The sequence below is a fragment of the Fusarium oxysporum genome, chromosome II, assembly GCF_013085055.1.
Source record: "Fusarium oxysporum Fo47 chromosome II, complete sequence".
NCBI lineage: Eukaryota > Fungi > Ascomycota > Sordariomycetes > Hypocreales > Nectriaceae > Fusarium > Fusarium oxysporum.
The window spans coordinates 1,774,184-1,790,430 of record NC_072841.1 but is presented as its reverse complement, the minus strand read 5'-3'; the positions used below and the strand labels follow the sequence as shown (position 1 = coordinate 1,790,430).

The 16,247-nt window shown below is 47.1% G+C and overlaps 9 protein-coding genes across 9 annotated transcripts; 5 read left to right on the top strand and 4 right to left on the bottom strand.

Annotated features, from left to right (window-relative positions):
- Positions 1–475: 475 nt before the first annotated feature.
- Positions 476–2,283, bottom strand: FOBCDRAFT_214511 (serine carboxypeptidase S28-domain-containing protein). The gene has a single exon (XM_031173127.3). The coding sequence runs from the start codon at positions 2,255–2,257 to the stop codon at positions 572–574; it is 1,686 nt and encodes a 561-aa protein (XP_031049912.3). The 5' UTR covers positions 2,258–2,283; the 3' UTR covers positions 476–571.
- A 414-nt stretch (positions 2,284–2,697) lies between these two features.
- On the bottom strand, positions 2,698–3,785 carry FOBCDRAFT_256870 (uncharacterized protein; the record flags this gene model as incomplete). Its single annotated transcript, XM_054703266.2, has 2 exons — positions 2,698–3,370; positions 3,420–3,785. The coding sequence occupies 2 exons, from the start codon at positions 3,783–3,785 to the stop codon at positions 2,825–2,827; spliced, it is 912 nt and encodes a 303-aa protein (XP_054559241.1). The 3' UTR covers positions 2,698–2,824.
- Positions 3,786–4,702: 917 nt separating this feature from the next.
- FOBCDRAFT_247818 (uncharacterized protein) lies at positions 4,703–5,971 on the bottom strand (the record flags this gene model as incomplete). The annotated part of the gene is made up of 4 exons (XM_054703265.2): positions 4,703–5,104; positions 5,171–5,506; positions 5,548–5,832; positions 5,888–5,971. 4 exons carry the CDS (start codon positions 5,969–5,971, stop codon positions 4,826–4,828), a joined length of 984 nt encoding a protein of 327 aa, XP_054559240.1. The 3' UTR covers positions 4,703–4,825.
- Positions 5,972–7,663: 1,692 nt separating this feature from the next.
- Positions 7,664–8,255, top strand: FOBCDRAFT_214509 (uncharacterized protein). Its single transcript, XM_031173122.3, has one exon. It carries the CDS (start codon positions 7,861–7,863, stop codon positions 8,089–8,091), a length of 231 nt encoding a protein of 76 aa, XP_031049907.1. The 5' UTR covers positions 7,664–7,860; the 3' UTR covers positions 8,092–8,255.
- Positions 8,255–9,778, bottom strand: FOBCDRAFT_214508 (uncharacterized protein). Its single transcript, XM_031173121.3, has one exon. The coding sequence runs from the start codon at positions 9,618–9,620 to the stop codon at positions 8,424–8,426; it is 1,197 nt and encodes a 398-aa protein (XP_031049906.3). The 5' UTR covers positions 9,621–9,778; the 3' UTR covers positions 8,255–8,423.
- Positions 9,779–9,941: 163 nt separating this feature from the next.
- Positions 9,942–12,138, top strand: FOBCDRAFT_214505 (uncharacterized protein). Its single transcript, XM_031173119.3, has 4 exons — positions 9,942–10,313; positions 10,366–10,751; positions 10,801–11,626; positions 11,678–12,138. The coding sequence occupies exons 1-4, from the start codon at positions 9,993–9,995 to the stop codon at positions 12,083–12,085; spliced, it is 1,941 nt and encodes a 646-aa protein (XP_031049904.3). The 5' UTR covers positions 9,942–9,992; the 3' UTR covers positions 12,086–12,138.
- A 174-nt stretch (positions 12,139–12,312) lies between these two features.
- On the top strand, positions 12,313–13,389 carry FOBCDRAFT_214504 (uncharacterized protein). The gene is made up of 4 exons (XM_059609382.1): positions 12,313–12,437; positions 12,488–12,785; positions 12,833–13,139; positions 13,189–13,389. The coding sequence occupies exons 1-4, from the start codon at positions 12,386–12,388 to the stop codon at positions 13,276–13,278; spliced, it is 747 nt and encodes a 248-aa protein (XP_059466723.1). The 5' UTR covers positions 12,313–12,385; the 3' UTR covers positions 13,279–13,389.
- A 369-nt stretch (positions 13,390–13,758) lies between these two features.
- On the top strand, positions 13,759–14,286 carry FOBCDRAFT_315377 (uncharacterized protein; the record flags this gene model as incomplete). The annotated part of the gene is made up of 1 exon (XM_031173117.2): positions 13,759–14,286. The coding sequence occupies one exon, from the start codon at positions 13,759–13,761 to the stop codon at positions 14,284–14,286; it is 528 nt and encodes a 175-aa protein (XP_031049902.2).
- A 693-nt stretch (positions 14,287–14,979) lies between these two features.
- On the top strand, positions 14,980–16,110 carry FOBCDRAFT_236634 (uncharacterized protein; the record flags this gene model as incomplete). Its single annotated transcript, XM_054703264.1, has 3 exons — positions 14,980–15,331; positions 15,379–15,501; positions 15,554–16,110. The coding sequence occupies 3 exons, from the start codon at positions 14,980–14,982 to the stop codon at positions 16,108–16,110; spliced, it is 1,032 nt and encodes a 343-aa protein (XP_054559239.1).
- Positions 16,111–16,247: the final 137 nt, after the last annotated feature.

Sequence of the window (16,247 nt, the reverse complement as noted above, 5' to 3'; positions counted from 1 at the left end):
CTGTATATATGTGACCTCGAGTCCAAGATATAATTCAATTACCTTGATTATCATTTATCTTACCCTGTCCGATACTCATGTGACATGCTTGAATGCTTCTCTGATCGGAATCCTAAATGCCTAGCTCTTATAATGCTGCATACTTTGAACTCATAAAAGAACATACGTCTTCTCAACAGTCGCTTGGCTCTAGAGATGTTAGCGGTTATGTGAATGAAGAAAGCCACTGTCCACATAGATATACCTCGCGTAGTGTCCCCAATATCGCTTAGCATATAAGAATGCAAGGCCGATGCTTGTTGAACCTTGTAGACATCCTTTCTTGGGCTGATAGCCTTCTCCAGACCCATAACTTAGCAACTGGTCATACAAAAGATTCTAGGAAAGTTAGAATTATGAGAGATTCCTACGCGTTCACAGTGTTTCATAGAAGCTCCTCTTCAAGAGTATTGACAAAACTGACGCCTGAACCAGATAGGTGTAACATAGGTCTCTATTGCTAGGACTAACTTGAAGTCATAATCATAAGCCTGATTTTAACTATGTACAGAGAATATCAAGGTATCGCATCTTAAAGGTCATTCGCACGCTTCCCCTTCTCCTTCTCATACTCCTCCAACCAAGCCTTGGTGAAATCAACAATATCCTGCTGAGCTTTGGCAACTGCAGGAGGAGGGAGTCCGATCTCAGTGGCGTTAGGGTCCAGACCATTCTCATCCCAATGGTGAACACCGTACGGGATAAGGATAAATGGTTCACTGGCCGTCGACTTCCTGGGAGTAAGACCAATCTTGTGAGGTGTAGCGGCTCTCCAAGGATCGTATTCACCGTCGATGAAGGCCACGCGTGGGTAGCTAAAGTTCCAGCCACCGAGCTTGTTGATGGATGCGACGTCAGGTTCAGCTGTGATGTTGAATTCCTGGCGGCAGGGAATGGTGCTGAACTCGACGTCGACGAGGCGAGAGACCAGAGGGAGCTGGTTCTTAGGCACTCCAGAGCCAGTCTGCCAGTATCCCCATTGTGTGCATGTCTGATAGGTCCACTGACGTCCACTGGATGCTGGGTTAAGACTAGTGCTGCTATACATTTCGCGAATAGAGTAGCATTCATTCACTGTCTGGCCTTGACAGCCTCCCTGTTTATCAGACTCAACGTTTGACCTCATATAACCGATGTAGTTGAGGAAACGGTTTGTCAGATACTTGACGTCGTTCTTGTTTGCATGAGCTGAGAGCCACTTCTTGACATAAAGTGTGAGAGGCCTAGTGCTGGCGTAGAGAAGAGCATCGGAAGAAACACTGCCACAGTAGATCCCGAAATCAGGTGAGTCCTGTGCAGGGTCCCAGTTGTTGCCTTGCAGCCCTTGGATACCGCGGGAAATGGTGGATGCGAAGTCGTCGTCGCGTAGACCAAGGAGACCAAACGCAATCTTGAGCTGTTTCTTCTCCTCCTTGTCGCTGCCAGTGAGGATCTTGTCGACGACTTGAGTGAGCTTTTGTGTGACCTTGGCACAGTCGCCGGGTGCGAAAAGGCGTGCAGCCTCAAAGTACTCCCAGTAGTCGATGATAGCCTCGGTGACACCAGAAGAGGAGATGCCACCCCAAAAGACCTCAGGGTAAATCTTTCTGGCGAAAGCAGCAAAGGCACCAGCGTAGGATCCACCGTAGATGATGTAAGGCGTGTTGGAAGCGGTCAAATTGTGCTTCTCCAGACCCGGAAACTTGACATGCTCGGCAAAGTAAGCTGTATCAGCGAGAGCCTGCTCAGTGGACAAGAAACGCAGGTTCTTTGTCTTGAGATCCGGAACAGGAAAACTGGTGCCATAGTAACGATGCTCGAGAATGACTCCAACACCACCAGTCGCATTGGCCAGCATCTTCAGGATACCATGTTCGAGGAATGGAATTCTGTCCTCGCCTGAAGTCTCACCAGAGGCGAGAATAATGACCGGTCCGCCCTCGCGATAATGCTGCGCATCGAACCAATATCTCAAGGGAAACTTCTTATCCGAGTGAGGTTCATACTTGGTCTCATTGTGGAAATGATCGACGGGAACCGAGATATTGTGAACTTTTATGGATCCAGAGTCTGAGGAGGCTCGAGCGGACAGAGCGGGGATACTGTACGCGCTTCCTCTGGCAGTGAGTGCCAAGAGGGCAGCGGAAGCGCAGCCAGCAAACCACATATTTTCTGGTGATAGAAATATGTTGTTGTTTTGGTAAAGATATAAATCGCGGGGGGGCTTTAAGCTTCTCATATAGTTTTGCGATATGGCCAGCCACCTTCCTGTTTCAGATTAATAAGAGCATCATGGCCACACTGAAAAACATAAGTTCCGTTGCATTTGGAGCAAGGATCTCCATTTATATCCATAGCAAGGAACCTTTGTAGATTGATGAATCACGGCATTTTCGAGCCGATTGTCACTCTTACAGTACCTTATCTGCTGTTGCCTGTTAATTGATACAGTAGCATAAACCCCCGCCTTGTCACTGTGGTGATGTGGATAAACTCTCGCGTGATTCACACAAAGTTTATCGGCATCAACCGATAGATACACGCACGTTATATGAAGCCAACTGCCACTCAATCTAGTAACATATACACTGGATACTATTACGACTCTATACTAGATGCATCAGAGTGTCACCAGAAGATTGAGGCATTACTCAGTGCTGGCCCCTCATAAGAATGATCCGCGTCGAACAGGTAACGCAGGCGAGCATACCAGACCTAGGCTGCTGTAGCGTACGTCTCCTCTTGGCAGACATCCGTGTTTGAAATTAGAATTATTCGAGCTGTCAATGTTCAGGCTATGTCTTCTTTACTTGGAACAGCCATACTTGTCACCCAGTTCACGGAAAACTTCCAACATCTCAACCTTTCCAGTCACGGTATTCTCATCAACCTCATACTCCTTGGCGATCAATCCACCCGGTAGTGACGATTCTATCATTTCCATAAAGTCTGGAATGCAATGCTCAGGAAGGATCTGTCTGAAGAAAGCCTTCAAAGCCTCACCTTGCGCAAGTCCGAGCTCAACCTTGTTGTCAGTGGTTACCTCAAACATGTCTCTCAGATCGATTGAACTGTAGGCACGAGGACCAAAGATCTTGAGGACTTGCGGACCGGGACTTTCGAGCTTGCTGAGCAAGTTATTCGTACAGACTTCGCCAACGTCTCTGAGACTGACGATTGGGATCTTGAAATCCCTTGGTGCGATCCATGATGAGATTGTTGGCGGATCTCCTAAAGGCATTTGAAACATGTACTCAAACTCTTCCTGAAAATGAGTTGACTGTAAGATAGTCACTTCAGGCACAGAGTCTTTGAGAATCTTGTCGGTGTAATGATTCAAGCGCACAAAGCCCTAAATCGTCAGTATCGACATGGATGGCGACTTGGCTACTATTACTTACGATACCATGGTCATTATGAGACCCCAAACCAGACAGAACAACAAGTCTCTTAACGCCTGATTTCTTCAAGGCACCTTTGACATTGTTTGCTGTTTGCTTGGCCCAGTCGCTTTGGTCGATGATCTCATAAGTCGGCGGCGGGACATAGAGAACGGCATCAGAGTTGCTGAAATCGAGACCTTCCTCAGCCGCAACATCGCCCTTGACTGCATTGAAGTTTGGGTGGCTGGTGTATTCATCTGGTGCCTTGGAAGTATCACGATAGATGCCACGGATAGTAGGATGGGCCGGAGAGGCCAAGAGTAAGCGGATGGCTTCTTTTCCAACTTTTGTTGAGGCAGGAAGAACAGTTATGTGAGTAGACATTTTGGAGGCTTGGTGGAATGTTGAAACTGGTTCCCATTCCCTACGGTTGTCGAGCTGACCCACGTATATTTATATGTCTCGCAGCCCGTGTCAATACGGATACCAAGACGTTAAAAGAAGAGAATGGCAAGACTTTTGCTAAATTTATGTATTCAGATGAATGTCGTGACACCTCAGGAGACTTGGCACTCTTTGGATTGGGCAGTGGCACTTATTGAGTACATCCGCTCCGCCAGTTTACGGAGGTCACAAGGAGGATGGCCACGCTGCCAATGTTTGCACAATATCGCTCTTCGTTCTTCCTGGAGAAGGACCCGGCATCCCGGATGTAACATATTCCTACCTGGGCTCTCACGCAGAGCTGACGAAGGCAACGTGACGGATATAATTGGCGAAAAATCGTGAGTGCAAAAATCGGTACATGCTAACATCAGCCACCAGAATGTGAGGCTTGTTACCCCTCATCGACATGGCCATATCATCAAGATATGAAATATATTGTTTCATTTTCATTACAAGGGATACGAAACTGCCTCATATATGAGATCCATTATGCATTGCTCTCTCACCTAGCCAGCCACGAGTCCTTTGCCTCAGCTCCTGCAACACGACCGCCGAAGCCGATGGCCTCGTCGCCGCAGCAGGCCAGTTTGTCGACGAGAGTATCAAGATCTACCAACTCTGCAAAAGGTTACGACAAATCTGACGATGCACCCGAGGAGCTGAAAGTATGGCATAGTGCAATCCTTAGCCGTCAACATGTTATTGACAGGATTCATGGCACGCCTGTTCTGAAATCGAGAGTTTGAAATGTACTACAGCGCAGTGCATACCTGTTAGCCACTCGCTTTTAAGAGGCCATGTAATGTGGAAAGAAGAAGATCCAAGAGGCGCTGACTTCCGCTGTCAGTGCTTTGCTATCAAAAAGAAAAAAAATATTTATTCAATAACAGAGGAAATTAGGCTAAGCTTGAGCTGAGTAGAGGCTTTCCGGAACGTGACAGGAGGTTGAATGTCATGTATGCTCGCCACCTCTCGCCTTACTGAGCGGCCGACATCAACCTCTGATAGATGGTTGTAGCCTTGCCACTTAAAACTTTCTGGCAATAGGCTTCCGGGGTTGTCACTTTCATGTCGGGAAAGAGTTCCGTCGCATCTACATATCCTAAGTAACGCGCGTATTCCGGGGTATTATCCCCACGAAGTCCGAGTGAGTTGAAGTATTGGTACTTCACTACCTCGAAGTAGTTGAACGAGTCCGCAGGCGGCGTATCAGCCTCTGCTCTGACCACTCCGGCCTTGATCGTGGCCTCCGAGACCTACAGGCCCAAATCTGATTAGTACAGTACATCTTTTTGGCTCCTCCCTTCAGATAAGAGACTTACGTAGTTGCGGTCAATCTTTTCGCCACTGGCCTCTTCCAACATATCGTATACTTGGTTCATTGTGAGAACCGCGTTGTAGGCGAAGACCATCTTATTCAGGGTCCGAGGATCAGCGATAATGCGAGCGACCCATCTTCCAATATCCTGCAGATCTGTAAAGGCACAGGGGGTATTTCTGTCCCCTGCAATGCCCCCTAAAGTGAGTGGTAGGGCATAGTCGATACGGCCGGAGGGAAGGCGAGGCAACATCAGCTGATACCAGTAGCCGATATCGATAATAGTATAAGGAAGTTTGACTTTCTTGATGTGATTAATCACGTGCTCTTTCTTTCTCACCTGTTAGCGGTAGTAGCCATGTCATACTCGGGTGGACATACAGTATCCCTCAACTTTAGAATACCTTCTGGGGGCATCACCGTGGCGAAACAGCAAGGCAAGAAGCGCTTGACACCAGCGGCTTGAGCTGCATTGATGAGCGGGATTTGCATAAGGAGGCTGGTAGCACTGATGGCTGAAATGACGCTATCTATACCATGGAGGAGTCTCGAGAGTTCATCCTCAGGGGCACTTAGATCCGCAGGGACTACCTTAATGCCCTTCTCATGGAGAGCAAGTACCTCAGGTCTCTTTAGTGAGGATGGCCGGACTAGCGCAGTAATCTCCTAAGAATCGGGCAAGTCAATAAGATTCTTACGCCAAAAAAGAAACCTGACGTACATATCGCGGCTCCGTTGAGTTGAGGAGGCCGTTCAAAATTGAAGCGCCCGTCTCACCAGTCGCACCGAGGATCGCGACCTTCATCTCGCTGACAGACTCAGAGCTTTACACTGAGAATATTTCTTGATATGATACAGCAAATGTGCCAATGTTGCCACAGTTGATAGATATGAGGCTGCCTTAGAAATTGAGCAATTTGAGGCGAGGTCAGCTTAAATACCGGAAAAGTAGCCCAAGTGCCCGTAGCTGCGGACTGCGGACTGCGGACTATCGTATCCTAACAATGCGTGTTAGCAACCGAAAGTGTAATCTTATGGCCAGCAAGTAGTCATGTAGACTGTGGACTGTGCGGACTGCGGACTATGAGGATTGCGGACTGCAAAGTACGGAGCGGAGTTTATAGGCCACTACAGCCCGCCGTGGTATTGTCAAGCATCCGATGAGAAAACATTGAACTATAATACTAAATACTAGACCTTATCGAGAAGGATAATCACAATATCGGCTGGCAGACCTGTGATGGACTCACACCATTACAAGTAGCTTTGATAGTAACACATTAGAGTGCAACTTTTCCTTCTGAAATTGGCTCTTTCAGGGCTGCCATACATGCTCTACCGGCAAAAGTAGGTTCACTTGAAAGGGTAAGTTGCTAAGCGAAGCCTGTGGCTTCGATATAAATACGTCCGACAACCTCGGTGATACCATCTTCCACGATCCAAACTACGAGTTGATTCCCGCGCTTCGGGAAATAGAGATTTGCGATCTCAAAATGAACTGGGATAGCAAGAACTGTCTAGGCCAAGACGTTTCCACATTGCAACTTCAATTGGCTGACGAATACTGTCCTCTTGTCAACTTTCCTTCAGCATTCACAATCAGGTGTCGATACCTGCGATTTTAAAGGTCGCTTACCTATATCTATATGCTTTATCACACGCCTTGGTCTCATCATCTCTAAGAAAAGAGGACCAGTGGATGTGCAAACGCCTCTAGATTTTGGGGTGGATCGCTACTTGGCGGATTCAGAAGGAAGGACAGCGCTTGGAGTCGCTACGAGTCATTTGGAGTCAATTCGTTAACTAAACATTGCCAACGAGTCTTTACTTCATATTGAGGAGTCAATTGAGGTTTTGACAAGTTATGAAACCTTGGCGGTTAATGTTGGTCAAGTCGATTTAGGGCTCAACGAGAGCAATGTCGGCAGCAAGGCAGAGTTCCAACATGTTGCAGGCCTCTGAGAGCAGGATAATAAAGAACAAAATGAGATCATTGAACAAATTCAATTAAATTGAAATTTCCTTGAATATCAGTCTTTCAATTGAAATGCTCTGCGAGCAGTTGATCAATGAAACCTTCCAAGACCATCACATTACTTCATCAAGATATCGCACGCCGATTGAACCGAGATCTTGGCGGACCAACAGATCAGGGACTAGTTTTGTCAAGAGAAGTGGTGCTATTGGCAAGAGATGACGACGCTGCTGAGACCCCATTTTCTTGGGTCTGACGAGCATGGGGCTTGGCACGACAAGGTTTGCATCTAACGGAGCAGCCACAACTCTATATGGGCCCAGCCATGACATCTGCCAACGCTCTGCGCCTTCCGGGCCACGGCTTGGAGCTGAAGTGGCGTCATACGGAAACTATCGATGAAGCCAAGTTTATCACCAGTGGCTGAGGGTTGCAATGCCGAGATGTAGATGTCATAGGTGGCATTGAAAACTATATATACTGCCTATGATTCTTTTCATCGTAATTCATTATCATCATCAATAACAGACCAATAAACAATACAACTCAAACTCTTCAGATACCCTCTATTACATACCTTATCAACAAACTCTAAACACATCCAAACTCAACAGAACCTACAACGAGTTATCTCCACAGCAAGTCAGCAACCAACACAACTTCAACAACTTCAACAACTCAAATCACTTCAAAACCACAAAACCACAACTGCAATCACAATGTGTCTCCCCTTCCGAAGAAGCCAACCCCGCTATAGCTCCGGCGGCGGCGGAATGATGGGTGCTCGCCCAGTCAAGGTAGTTCACCACCATCACCACGGTGGAGGTCGCATGGGTGGAGGCATGGGAGGCGGCGGTATGATGGGAGGAATGGGAGGTGGACGACGCATGGGTGGAGGCATGGGAGGCATGATGGGCGGTGGTAGAAGAATGGGAGGACGACGATGCTAGGCGCAGCAACGACAATTGAGACCGCCTGGACGTCAATGCCAGGTGCAGCAACGACAATTGAGACAGGCTGGTCGTCGATGTTAGAAGATGAATTCTTGTATTATTAAAGCGATGGTATGAATCAACGATTAAGAGACACTTTTTATGCGAAATAGATATATCCCTTCAATTCTGCTGTCACGAATTCCGATAACATTCTTGCCTATCTCGCAAAGAATTAAGTGATGAACTTGAGTGGAGTATTAATTCGAGAAAAGTCAGTACTATCCGACATTGGCCCTCGGGTGGCCGTTAACACATTATCATTGTCTCCAAGTGCATAAGTCGCAGCGTTAGAACTTCAATTCCCCCCTTCGTACGGCCCTTCCAAACCAACCCTCCATTGGAACCTGCTGTGTAGCACAATGAATTCCTCCGCCGAGTTTGGGAAGGATGTTCAGATCAACCTGAACAACCTCCCGATCTGGAAAATGCTGGCGAAACAATTCGTAGGCATCATCATCAAGCTTTCCGACTCCGAAGCGCGGCATGATCAGGCCTCCGTTGGGGAGGTAGTAGTTGGCGTATGAAGCAACGGTCACATCGAAATGATCCCAATTCTCACCAGGGAGGTCACTGGGATGAGGCTCTTCAACTTCAAAGACTTCAAATCGTCTTCCTCGATGATCTGTCGCGTTTCTCAAGATTTCCTTAGCTTCTTTGTAGGCTTGGATCACCAGCGGATCAGCACGTTCAGAGGGTCTGCTGAGAAGAACCTGGCCCTCTTTGATGAATCTTGCAAAGGCATCGATATGAAAGTCGGTGATATCGTAGCCTTTGACCCCAGTAAGCCAGATCACTTTGTGGATTCCGAAGTATTTCTCGAAAAGTTCTTCCAACTCTTTCTTCGATTTCCTGGGATTACGGTTCTCATTGACGATGGAGCTCTCAGTCGCCAGAAGGGTTCCATCTCCATCGACCTCAATCGCTCCTCCTTCACTAGTGAAACCACCGTCAATAATAGGTATGACACTTCCCGGAGGCGCACTTCCATCCTTTTCATCCTTACGGTCTATGACTGAAGCTTCTGGAATCTCGATATTCGCAGCAACCGCTTCATCACCAGAGGATGGTATCTTCGCCCCCCAGTAATTGAAATTCAGCTTGAGCCCAGTAGAACAACCATTTTGCGTTCCATGAACAAAGACCGGTCCTGTATCGCGAATCCAAAGCTCATTTAGGGCCAGTGGTCGCACGGTAACGTTATCAGACACCGTTGCAGACGCTTCATAAACGTCTTCCGGGCGGGCAAACATCGTGACTGGCTCGAAGCGGGAAACCGCATTGGATAGAGCCGAGACTTCCGCGCGTGCTTGTCGAAGGATCTTCTCGTCTACAATAGAGGCGGGAGATGGCCATGCAGTTAACGTTTGAGAGTGCTTTTGCCATTCCGGTGGCATGCGATACCTCCCAGAAATTCTCTGTATTTGGCTTGGATCCATGAAGCTTTTGACTGGGGCCTTGATGGATCTTTGCAAGGTCCTAAACATGAGAGTCGAGCGTTGTTGTGTTTGTGTTTTGCGTGTTGAGGGGCTGAGTTGAATTGTCTTGAAGCGGGGCGAGTAGGCTCTTATGAATGTGTTCTCTCAGTCGGTAATGGGGCCTCTCCTTTTATCCCCCAAACCTTATTCAAACAGTAACAAAGTCCCAAAACCTTTGTTGTGAGTATGATCACATCATGAAGGCTGTACTCCCCAAGGACTTTAGTACTTCTGTAAACTGTGAGCATTGTCACGTGATATCGCTCAGGATCCGGTAACACGTCGCGTAACCTTAGCTCGGGCTTATACTCCTTTCATCTCCTCCATAGCCTTCGAGGCTCCCGCTATTGCACCCCAGTATCTTCTTGCCGGTATTTGATCATGTCCACCCGAAGGAGCGCCAGACTCCACGCTTTGCAGGACCGGGGGCCTATAAGCGCCCAGAATGACTCCGTACCTGACATGCCTAGCAAAACAGCCAAGCGGAAAGGAACAGTGAGCGAATTGCACGAAAAGCCCTTCGCCATCGGCAATACGAAAAGACACATCGCCAGTAATGATGGGAGGCCAGCTACAAAGAAAGTAAGGGCAGAAACTAGTGGCAAGACGACTAAAGAATTGTCCGCGAAGTCTCCAACGAGTACAGCAACCGATCTTCTTTGGTCCTGTCCACGAGAGATTCTGAACTTGATTTTGGACCATGTGAGATGAATGCCATCCATAACTCAGTTAGCGCAGTGCTGAACGCAATCAGATCGAGGATACTAGAATGCTCGGAAGACTAAGCTGCACCAGCAAGAGCTACTTTGCCATGGTTACGCCTCGGCTCTACGAGCGCATCAATGTCACTGTATCATATCATGCTCATATTCCCAAGCTCATCCGAACTCTTGAGCCATTCCTATCTATTAATCAGAAAAAACAACTCAGGAAGGAGGGCCAGTATCGAGGCCAACAAGAAAGCTTTTCAAACGTAATTGATCCCCAAAAGAAGCCTCGTTTTGGGGAGTACGTCCGTCAAGCCAACCTTTTTATCGGCGACCCAGGAAAAAACCACAAGTTCATTGTGAATCGATATGTCGAGGAAGCTCTGAAAAATATGACCAATCTCGAGGTCGTCGAAACTTCCAGTATTACAGAGTATGCCAAATTTCCTCTTCTACGGTTTCTCAGACTGATACATTTCCAGATCTATTTCCAAGAGTCTAGCCAGCCAAAAGAATCTCAGGGCATTGAATGTATCTGCCGGTAACTTGGGAGAAAGCGAGGCCACATCGCTGGCCAAAATCAAAGATCTCAGGCACTTGGCCATCCATCTGCTCGGTTTTGCTAGCCCCAACTTCCGAAAAGATAACACTCCCTTATCCTTGATTCTCAACTCTCGATCGACCCTCCGAAGTCTAGAGATAGAGACTGGATCATTCAGTTCTGTGTTCTTGGATGACTGGCCAAAAAGCAAGAGCCTTACGTCACTCAAATCATTCTCTCTTACTGGAGCCACTATTGATGAAGACTTTTTGAGCGCTCTGGCAAATGCTGTAGACTTTGTTGCGCTAGAAGAATTGAAATTTGGCTATCTTTCTCATGACCTCAAAATATTGTTTGAACATCTCAGCAACATCTTTTCCAAGGCCCGAGATGACCAGAAGGCCAACATCAAGCTGCGCAGTTTGGAAATTGAAATGGGAAAAGAAACTTCTTTCGTGGTACCAGAGGAGCAAGAAGCGTATGTCGACGCCAGAATCGACTTTATATCGTCTTTCGACACTTTGACCTGTTTGGAGCTGCATGACTACGGCCAATACCGTCAGGAGATCACAGTCAACCCCGGTCTGAAGAGCTCACTCGTCAGAGCTATTCTCAAACATGAAAAATTGACCAAGTTGAAGATATCCTACAGGGGCGTGACCAGTGGCTACAAAATAACGTGTTTGGAGCCTGACACGATCTTGACTTTGGTCGATAATCTTCCAGAGTTGAAGGTGTTTGAGTTCATTCCAGAGCCGACCAAACTCGTAAGTACCACAAATCCGTGAACAAAGGAAACATTGCTAATACAGAGGCAGGCAGAAATTGCTAGAATAATATGCCGTGGCCGCAACCTGACAACCGTCACTCTTATCACAGGGGGCTCCTGGTCGAGCCTCGCTGAAAATCAGGAGAAGGGTTTGGAATTTCTGCACTCAATCTTTGAGCGAGTTCTGAAGGGCGATGCGGATAGCGACGCTGGAGTCTTTGAATGGGAAGACCATAGCAAGATCACGCGCGTAGCCGTGGATTGGATGATATGGGAAGTTGGATCGAAACTTGGTAAGGCAAAAAAAGGAATGAAAAAGACAAAGAAGATGAGCGTTACAGTTGGCAAGCAAAAGCGGGAGGTTGTGTATCGTGATATCGCGGATTTTGTACGCGTTCCTCTTCTCAATGGGCTTGGGAGCAAATGGTTAGACAAGGTTAAGAACGATATCAAATAATTTCGATAGCGTAGTAGAATACCAGGCATGAATGAATTAGAAGCGCTTTGAACATTCGGATTTGTCAACAGCACAATGCTTCGGTAGTCCGAAGTTCATCAGTCAGCTACCGTCGGCGTTGATTTGAAGACGCGAAATGCCAGGGTGATGCAGCGATATTTATAAGCAGATGACGTAACGAAGCAGAACGATTATGCCACTCTGAACACTGACCTTTCTATTTAATTCTCGCGATCTTTTCACAATCAGATATTTTCTTATCAATTCATCCACCAAGTAAATAATCACCCAATTACCGTAATGTCATCCAAGTCCTTCTACGCTCTCATCGCTGGCGTTGGCCCTGGCACTGGTAAGCTTACCCCTCCTACTTGACTCCCCTGCTTACTGATCTTGAACCAGGTCGTTCCGTCGCTTTGCGATTCGCTCAGAAATACCCAGTCGTATTGCTTGCTCGTCGGCCTGAGAGTTATGAGAGTACTCTTGCAGATGTCCAGAAGGCGGGTGGTAAGGCGATCGGAGTCTCAGCCGACGTAGGAGACGCTGCGTCTTTGAAGAAGGCCTTTGAGACTATCAACAAGGAATTGCCGGATAGTCAACTCGCAGCCGCTATTTACAACGTTGGAAGTGGTGGTTTTGCTAAGAAGCCTTTCTTGGAGCTTACAGAGAATGATCTCAATGCCAGCATTGATGGATCCATGTATGTTGTCCTATCGAATCGTAAATGCACTCCACTGACGACGCAAGCCGAGCATTCTTCAATTTTGCACAATCTACTGTCCCTCATCTTCTCGAAGCAGTGCCAAACTCTCACTACCCTCCAACCCTAATCCTCACTGGCGCCACGGCTTCCATCAAGGGTTCCGCGCAGTTCAGCACCTTCGCAGCTGGAAAATGGGGCCAACGCGCGATGCATCAATCTCTCGCACGTGAATTTGGTCCAAAAGGTGTCCATGTAGCTCATGCAGTTATTGATGGAGTTATTGATATTCCTCGTACCAAGCAATGGGCTGCTAATGACGGTGCCGAGGATGGAAAGATTAGCCCTGATGCGGTAGGTTGATCAACCCGTTTATCTTGAAGGTTACTGATGATATTTGTAGATTGCTGAGGCTTACTGGAATCTTCATACTCAACACCGATCCGCATTTACCCAGGAGATCGATATTCGACCTTATCTTGAAAAGTGGTAGAAGCTGCGCCATTAGCCTCAATTATAATTCAAATCGTTGTTGCATAAGCAAAATTTCCATATCATTTGAGAAACGTGGCTCACAATCGTCCATGATAAGATCTCATTAAGGTATTTAGAACTTGAATGATGACTAGTTGTAATTACATGCATGGTGAATCTTATCCGAGAGCCGAGGCAGTAATTCCGTGAGCTGCGTGTCAGGATATGAATGGCCACTTGGTACAGTGACCATCAGCCAGTGCAGCAATTATATTAACTTCTGCCTATATTTTGCATTAATCGAATGCTGATTTTGAAGAATGTTTCGATATCTACGACTATATATCGCCCTTTGGCCGTCGTCCGCGGATCAGCAAGCCGACCCCGCTTTTGTGATCAGTATAAGTTGACATCAGTAAGTTCAAGTACTTGCGCACGCACATGGACTTAACTTGCTCATCCATAAGCTCTTAATAAGGTCCTACCATCTTGTCAAATCATGCCTTTCTATGAAGTCCACCACTCTTGTCCTTTCACACAGGACCAACGTCAAAGCCTAGCAACCGCAATTACAAGGCTTCACTGCGAAGCCTTCAATACACCAGCATTCCTGGTCCATGTACGCTTCTTCGCAGAAGACAACACCGACAACACTTACTTCGTCGCTGGAAAGTCACATCCTCTATCATCGAACCGCATCTCTGGAAACGTTCGCACGTCTGCAGCCCGATCGAAAGCAGATTTCGATGAGCTTGGTGCCAAGATCGAAGCAGCTTGGTACGAAACGCTCCAAGTCACGTCGCCACCTGAGAAGTCAACATGGAGCGAGGAAGATGAGAAGACGAGGTTAATCATGGTGAAATTCGTACCGCTAGTCACGATTCGAGAGGGAGGAATGGCTGCGCCTCAGGCCGGCGAGGAAGAAGCCTGGCTTAAAGAGCAGCTACCTCATATCGAGAGCATGGCTGAAAAAGGCGTTGAGGACTTCATTGACTTCTGGAATGAAGCCAAGGGGAACAAGGGTTAATGATAGATATTCGGTAAGGATAAGAGGGTGATTGAAGAGCCGTATGTTGTGGGATCCGCGGTGGATAAATTAAAACCCAAACAACAGCAACCTGTTGGTGCATCAGGCAAAGCAAGAATTGACATTGATAGATAGCTATAGCATTATCTAGGAATTCTGAGGGGAATATACTAAATAATAAACCCCTATTAGTACCTGGTTGCCTCTGGAATGCTGTCGTTGAATTGCTCTGAGTGGTTACTGTGGCTGGCCGTAACTGTAAGGCTGTATAAAAAAGCTGACCACTATAATCGATGGTAACAACCACTGTCTATGGAATGGAAAGTTTGAGCTGGGAAGTATCGCAAAAAATAGCCCAGAAGTTGCAATACGAGATTTCCACGAGGTTAGGCTTGAGGGCTGAAGTTAATATGAGTCGGTGGCGGCGTCACTAAAGCCTTTTACGTGAGTTCAGTGAATGATATTGCATATCGTAGGAGTTTTCACTGCCGCCTTCCCGACTTGGTATCCATTATTGGTAGTTTTAGTTCGTTTACGAGCGGATAGACCGGCAGTGGTCTTATAGACTTTGCTCTAGTAAAGTTGGCGTTCATGAGTGTTAGATATAAGAATGCGATGGGTTTCTGGTCGTTATTGAATTGCTTCCTACGACAATAACCACTCGGCCATTCCCAGCAAATTATCTTACAAAGGATGTCTCGCCTAGAACTGCGCTTGGAAGGGGAATCACATTGGTGGTTGGATGGACCATATGGCTCTGTCAAATTCGATTCTGAGCGAGCTGTTGACTTGTTCGTCCGAGCGATGTCCGAAGGTCCTGATGCTCTGAAAGACCATCTGCTCTCTGGTACTGTTTTTTCAGTCATTAAGTCCGGAAATGTCGATGTAGCAGAGTTGTTTTTCGCTTTATGGTTCGAATCAGCAAACGGGTCTACTGTTGCCGGCGCCAGTGCCTGTTTTCTTGCGCAGGATGAGGATGAAGAAGATATCATGAGCTGCCTTGCTCAAGCAGGACATTGGTTGATTGAAGTTGCTGAATCTGAAAGTAAGAAACAAGATATCTGCGTTGAGTCAATCACTAATTAATCAAAGGTGTCGTATGCTATGTCAAAGCAAATGCACCTCGCGCGGCCAAGCCGGCAGACAAAACCGGCCCGCCTCTTCCGCCTGAGCGTAGGCGATCAAGCCACGATACGCTCAAGTCAATCGTAGATGGTAAGAATCTTTTACATCGAATACAACTCGCAAGAACGCATGATAACCGTAGAGGGAGATCCGAAACTATTTGAAGCGGCCATCCAAGCATTGAAACAGCACAGAGCCAAGCCTAAAAATACTCCGTCTTCCGATCTGAAACCCCAGGATTCTCGCGATGTGGATGCCACATACACCCTCACCTGGTGGAATCAAACAGGTAGTGATCTTCTCACTCTTTACGACGCTCAAGTGCATTCATCCTTCATCTTGTCTGTAAAGGCTATGCCAGACAAACATTTCCGTACTGGTTCAACATCCCTAACGTGGTTCTTTACCAATGGGGCCTGGGCACAGGGCGAGATGGACGGATACTCTATCTGGTATGCACCCAATGGGTCCTGGTTTGGGGTCAACATCCATTGTCCTGTGCAGGTCATTGGTATAGGCACTGCACCATATTATGAGGTCGCTTGGTCTGAATGGGGTAAGGAGACGTTTTTCAAACCGGTTGATGAGCCTCACATGTCTTTTGACTTTCCTCGCTCTCTTGGATATAATATTCAGATCAAGCCTCAAAGCGGACATTCCACTATTCTTGTTGATGTAATCATTAGTAAGATCCCTTAAGCTGATGATAGGACGACTGTTGGGCTGTCGAAATCTCTGTGCCATGTTCTTTTGCCCATCAATCAAATTTGGTTTATACTTCACAAGATACTGCCTGGCTCGCATATCGTCCTGTATATTTTACTCAGAAGCTTAGT

What these genes read in the sequence shown, in the direction of transcription:
- FOBCDRAFT_214504 (XM_059609382.1), top strand. Translation starts at nt 12,386, where the DNA reads ATGTCATCCAAGTCCTTCTACGCTCTCATCGCTGGCGTTGGCCCTGGC. An exon ending in GCCAGCATTGATGGATCCAT is followed by an intron (nt 12,786 to 12,832) that starts GTATGTTGTCCT and finishes TGACGACGCAAG; the next exon opens with CCGAGCATTCTTCAATTTTG. An exon ending in GAAAGATTAGCCCTGATGCG is followed by an intron (nt 13,140 to 13,188) that starts GTAGGTTGATCA and finishes TGATATTTGTAG; the next exon opens with ATTGCTGAGGCTTACTGGAA.
- FOBCDRAFT_214505 (XM_031173119.3), top strand. Translation starts at nt 9,993, where the DNA reads ATGTCCACCCGAAGGAGCGCCAGACTCCACGCTTTGCAGGACCGGGGG. An exon ending in TGAACTTGATTTTGGACCAT is followed by an intron (nt 10,314 to 10,365) that starts GTGAGATGAATG and finishes GAACGCAATCAG; the next exon opens with ATCGAGGATACTAGAATGCT. An exon ending in TTCCAGAGCCGACCAAACTC is followed by an intron (nt 11,627 to 11,677) that starts GTAAGTACCACA and finishes ATACAGAGGCAG; the next exon opens with GCAGAAATTGCTAGAATAAT.
- FOBCDRAFT_214508 (XM_031173121.3), bottom strand. Translation starts at nt 9,620, where the DNA reads ATGTTTAGGACCTTGCAAAGATCCATCAAGGCCCCAGTCAAAAGCTTC.
- FOBCDRAFT_214511 (XM_031173127.3), bottom strand. Translation starts at nt 2,257, where the DNA reads ATGAGAAGCTTAAAGCCCCCCCGCGATTTATATCTTTACCAAAACAAC.
- FOBCDRAFT_214509 (XM_031173122.3), top strand. Translation starts at nt 7,861, where the DNA reads ATGTGTCTCCCCTTCCGAAGAAGCCAACCCCGCTATAGCTCCGGCGGC.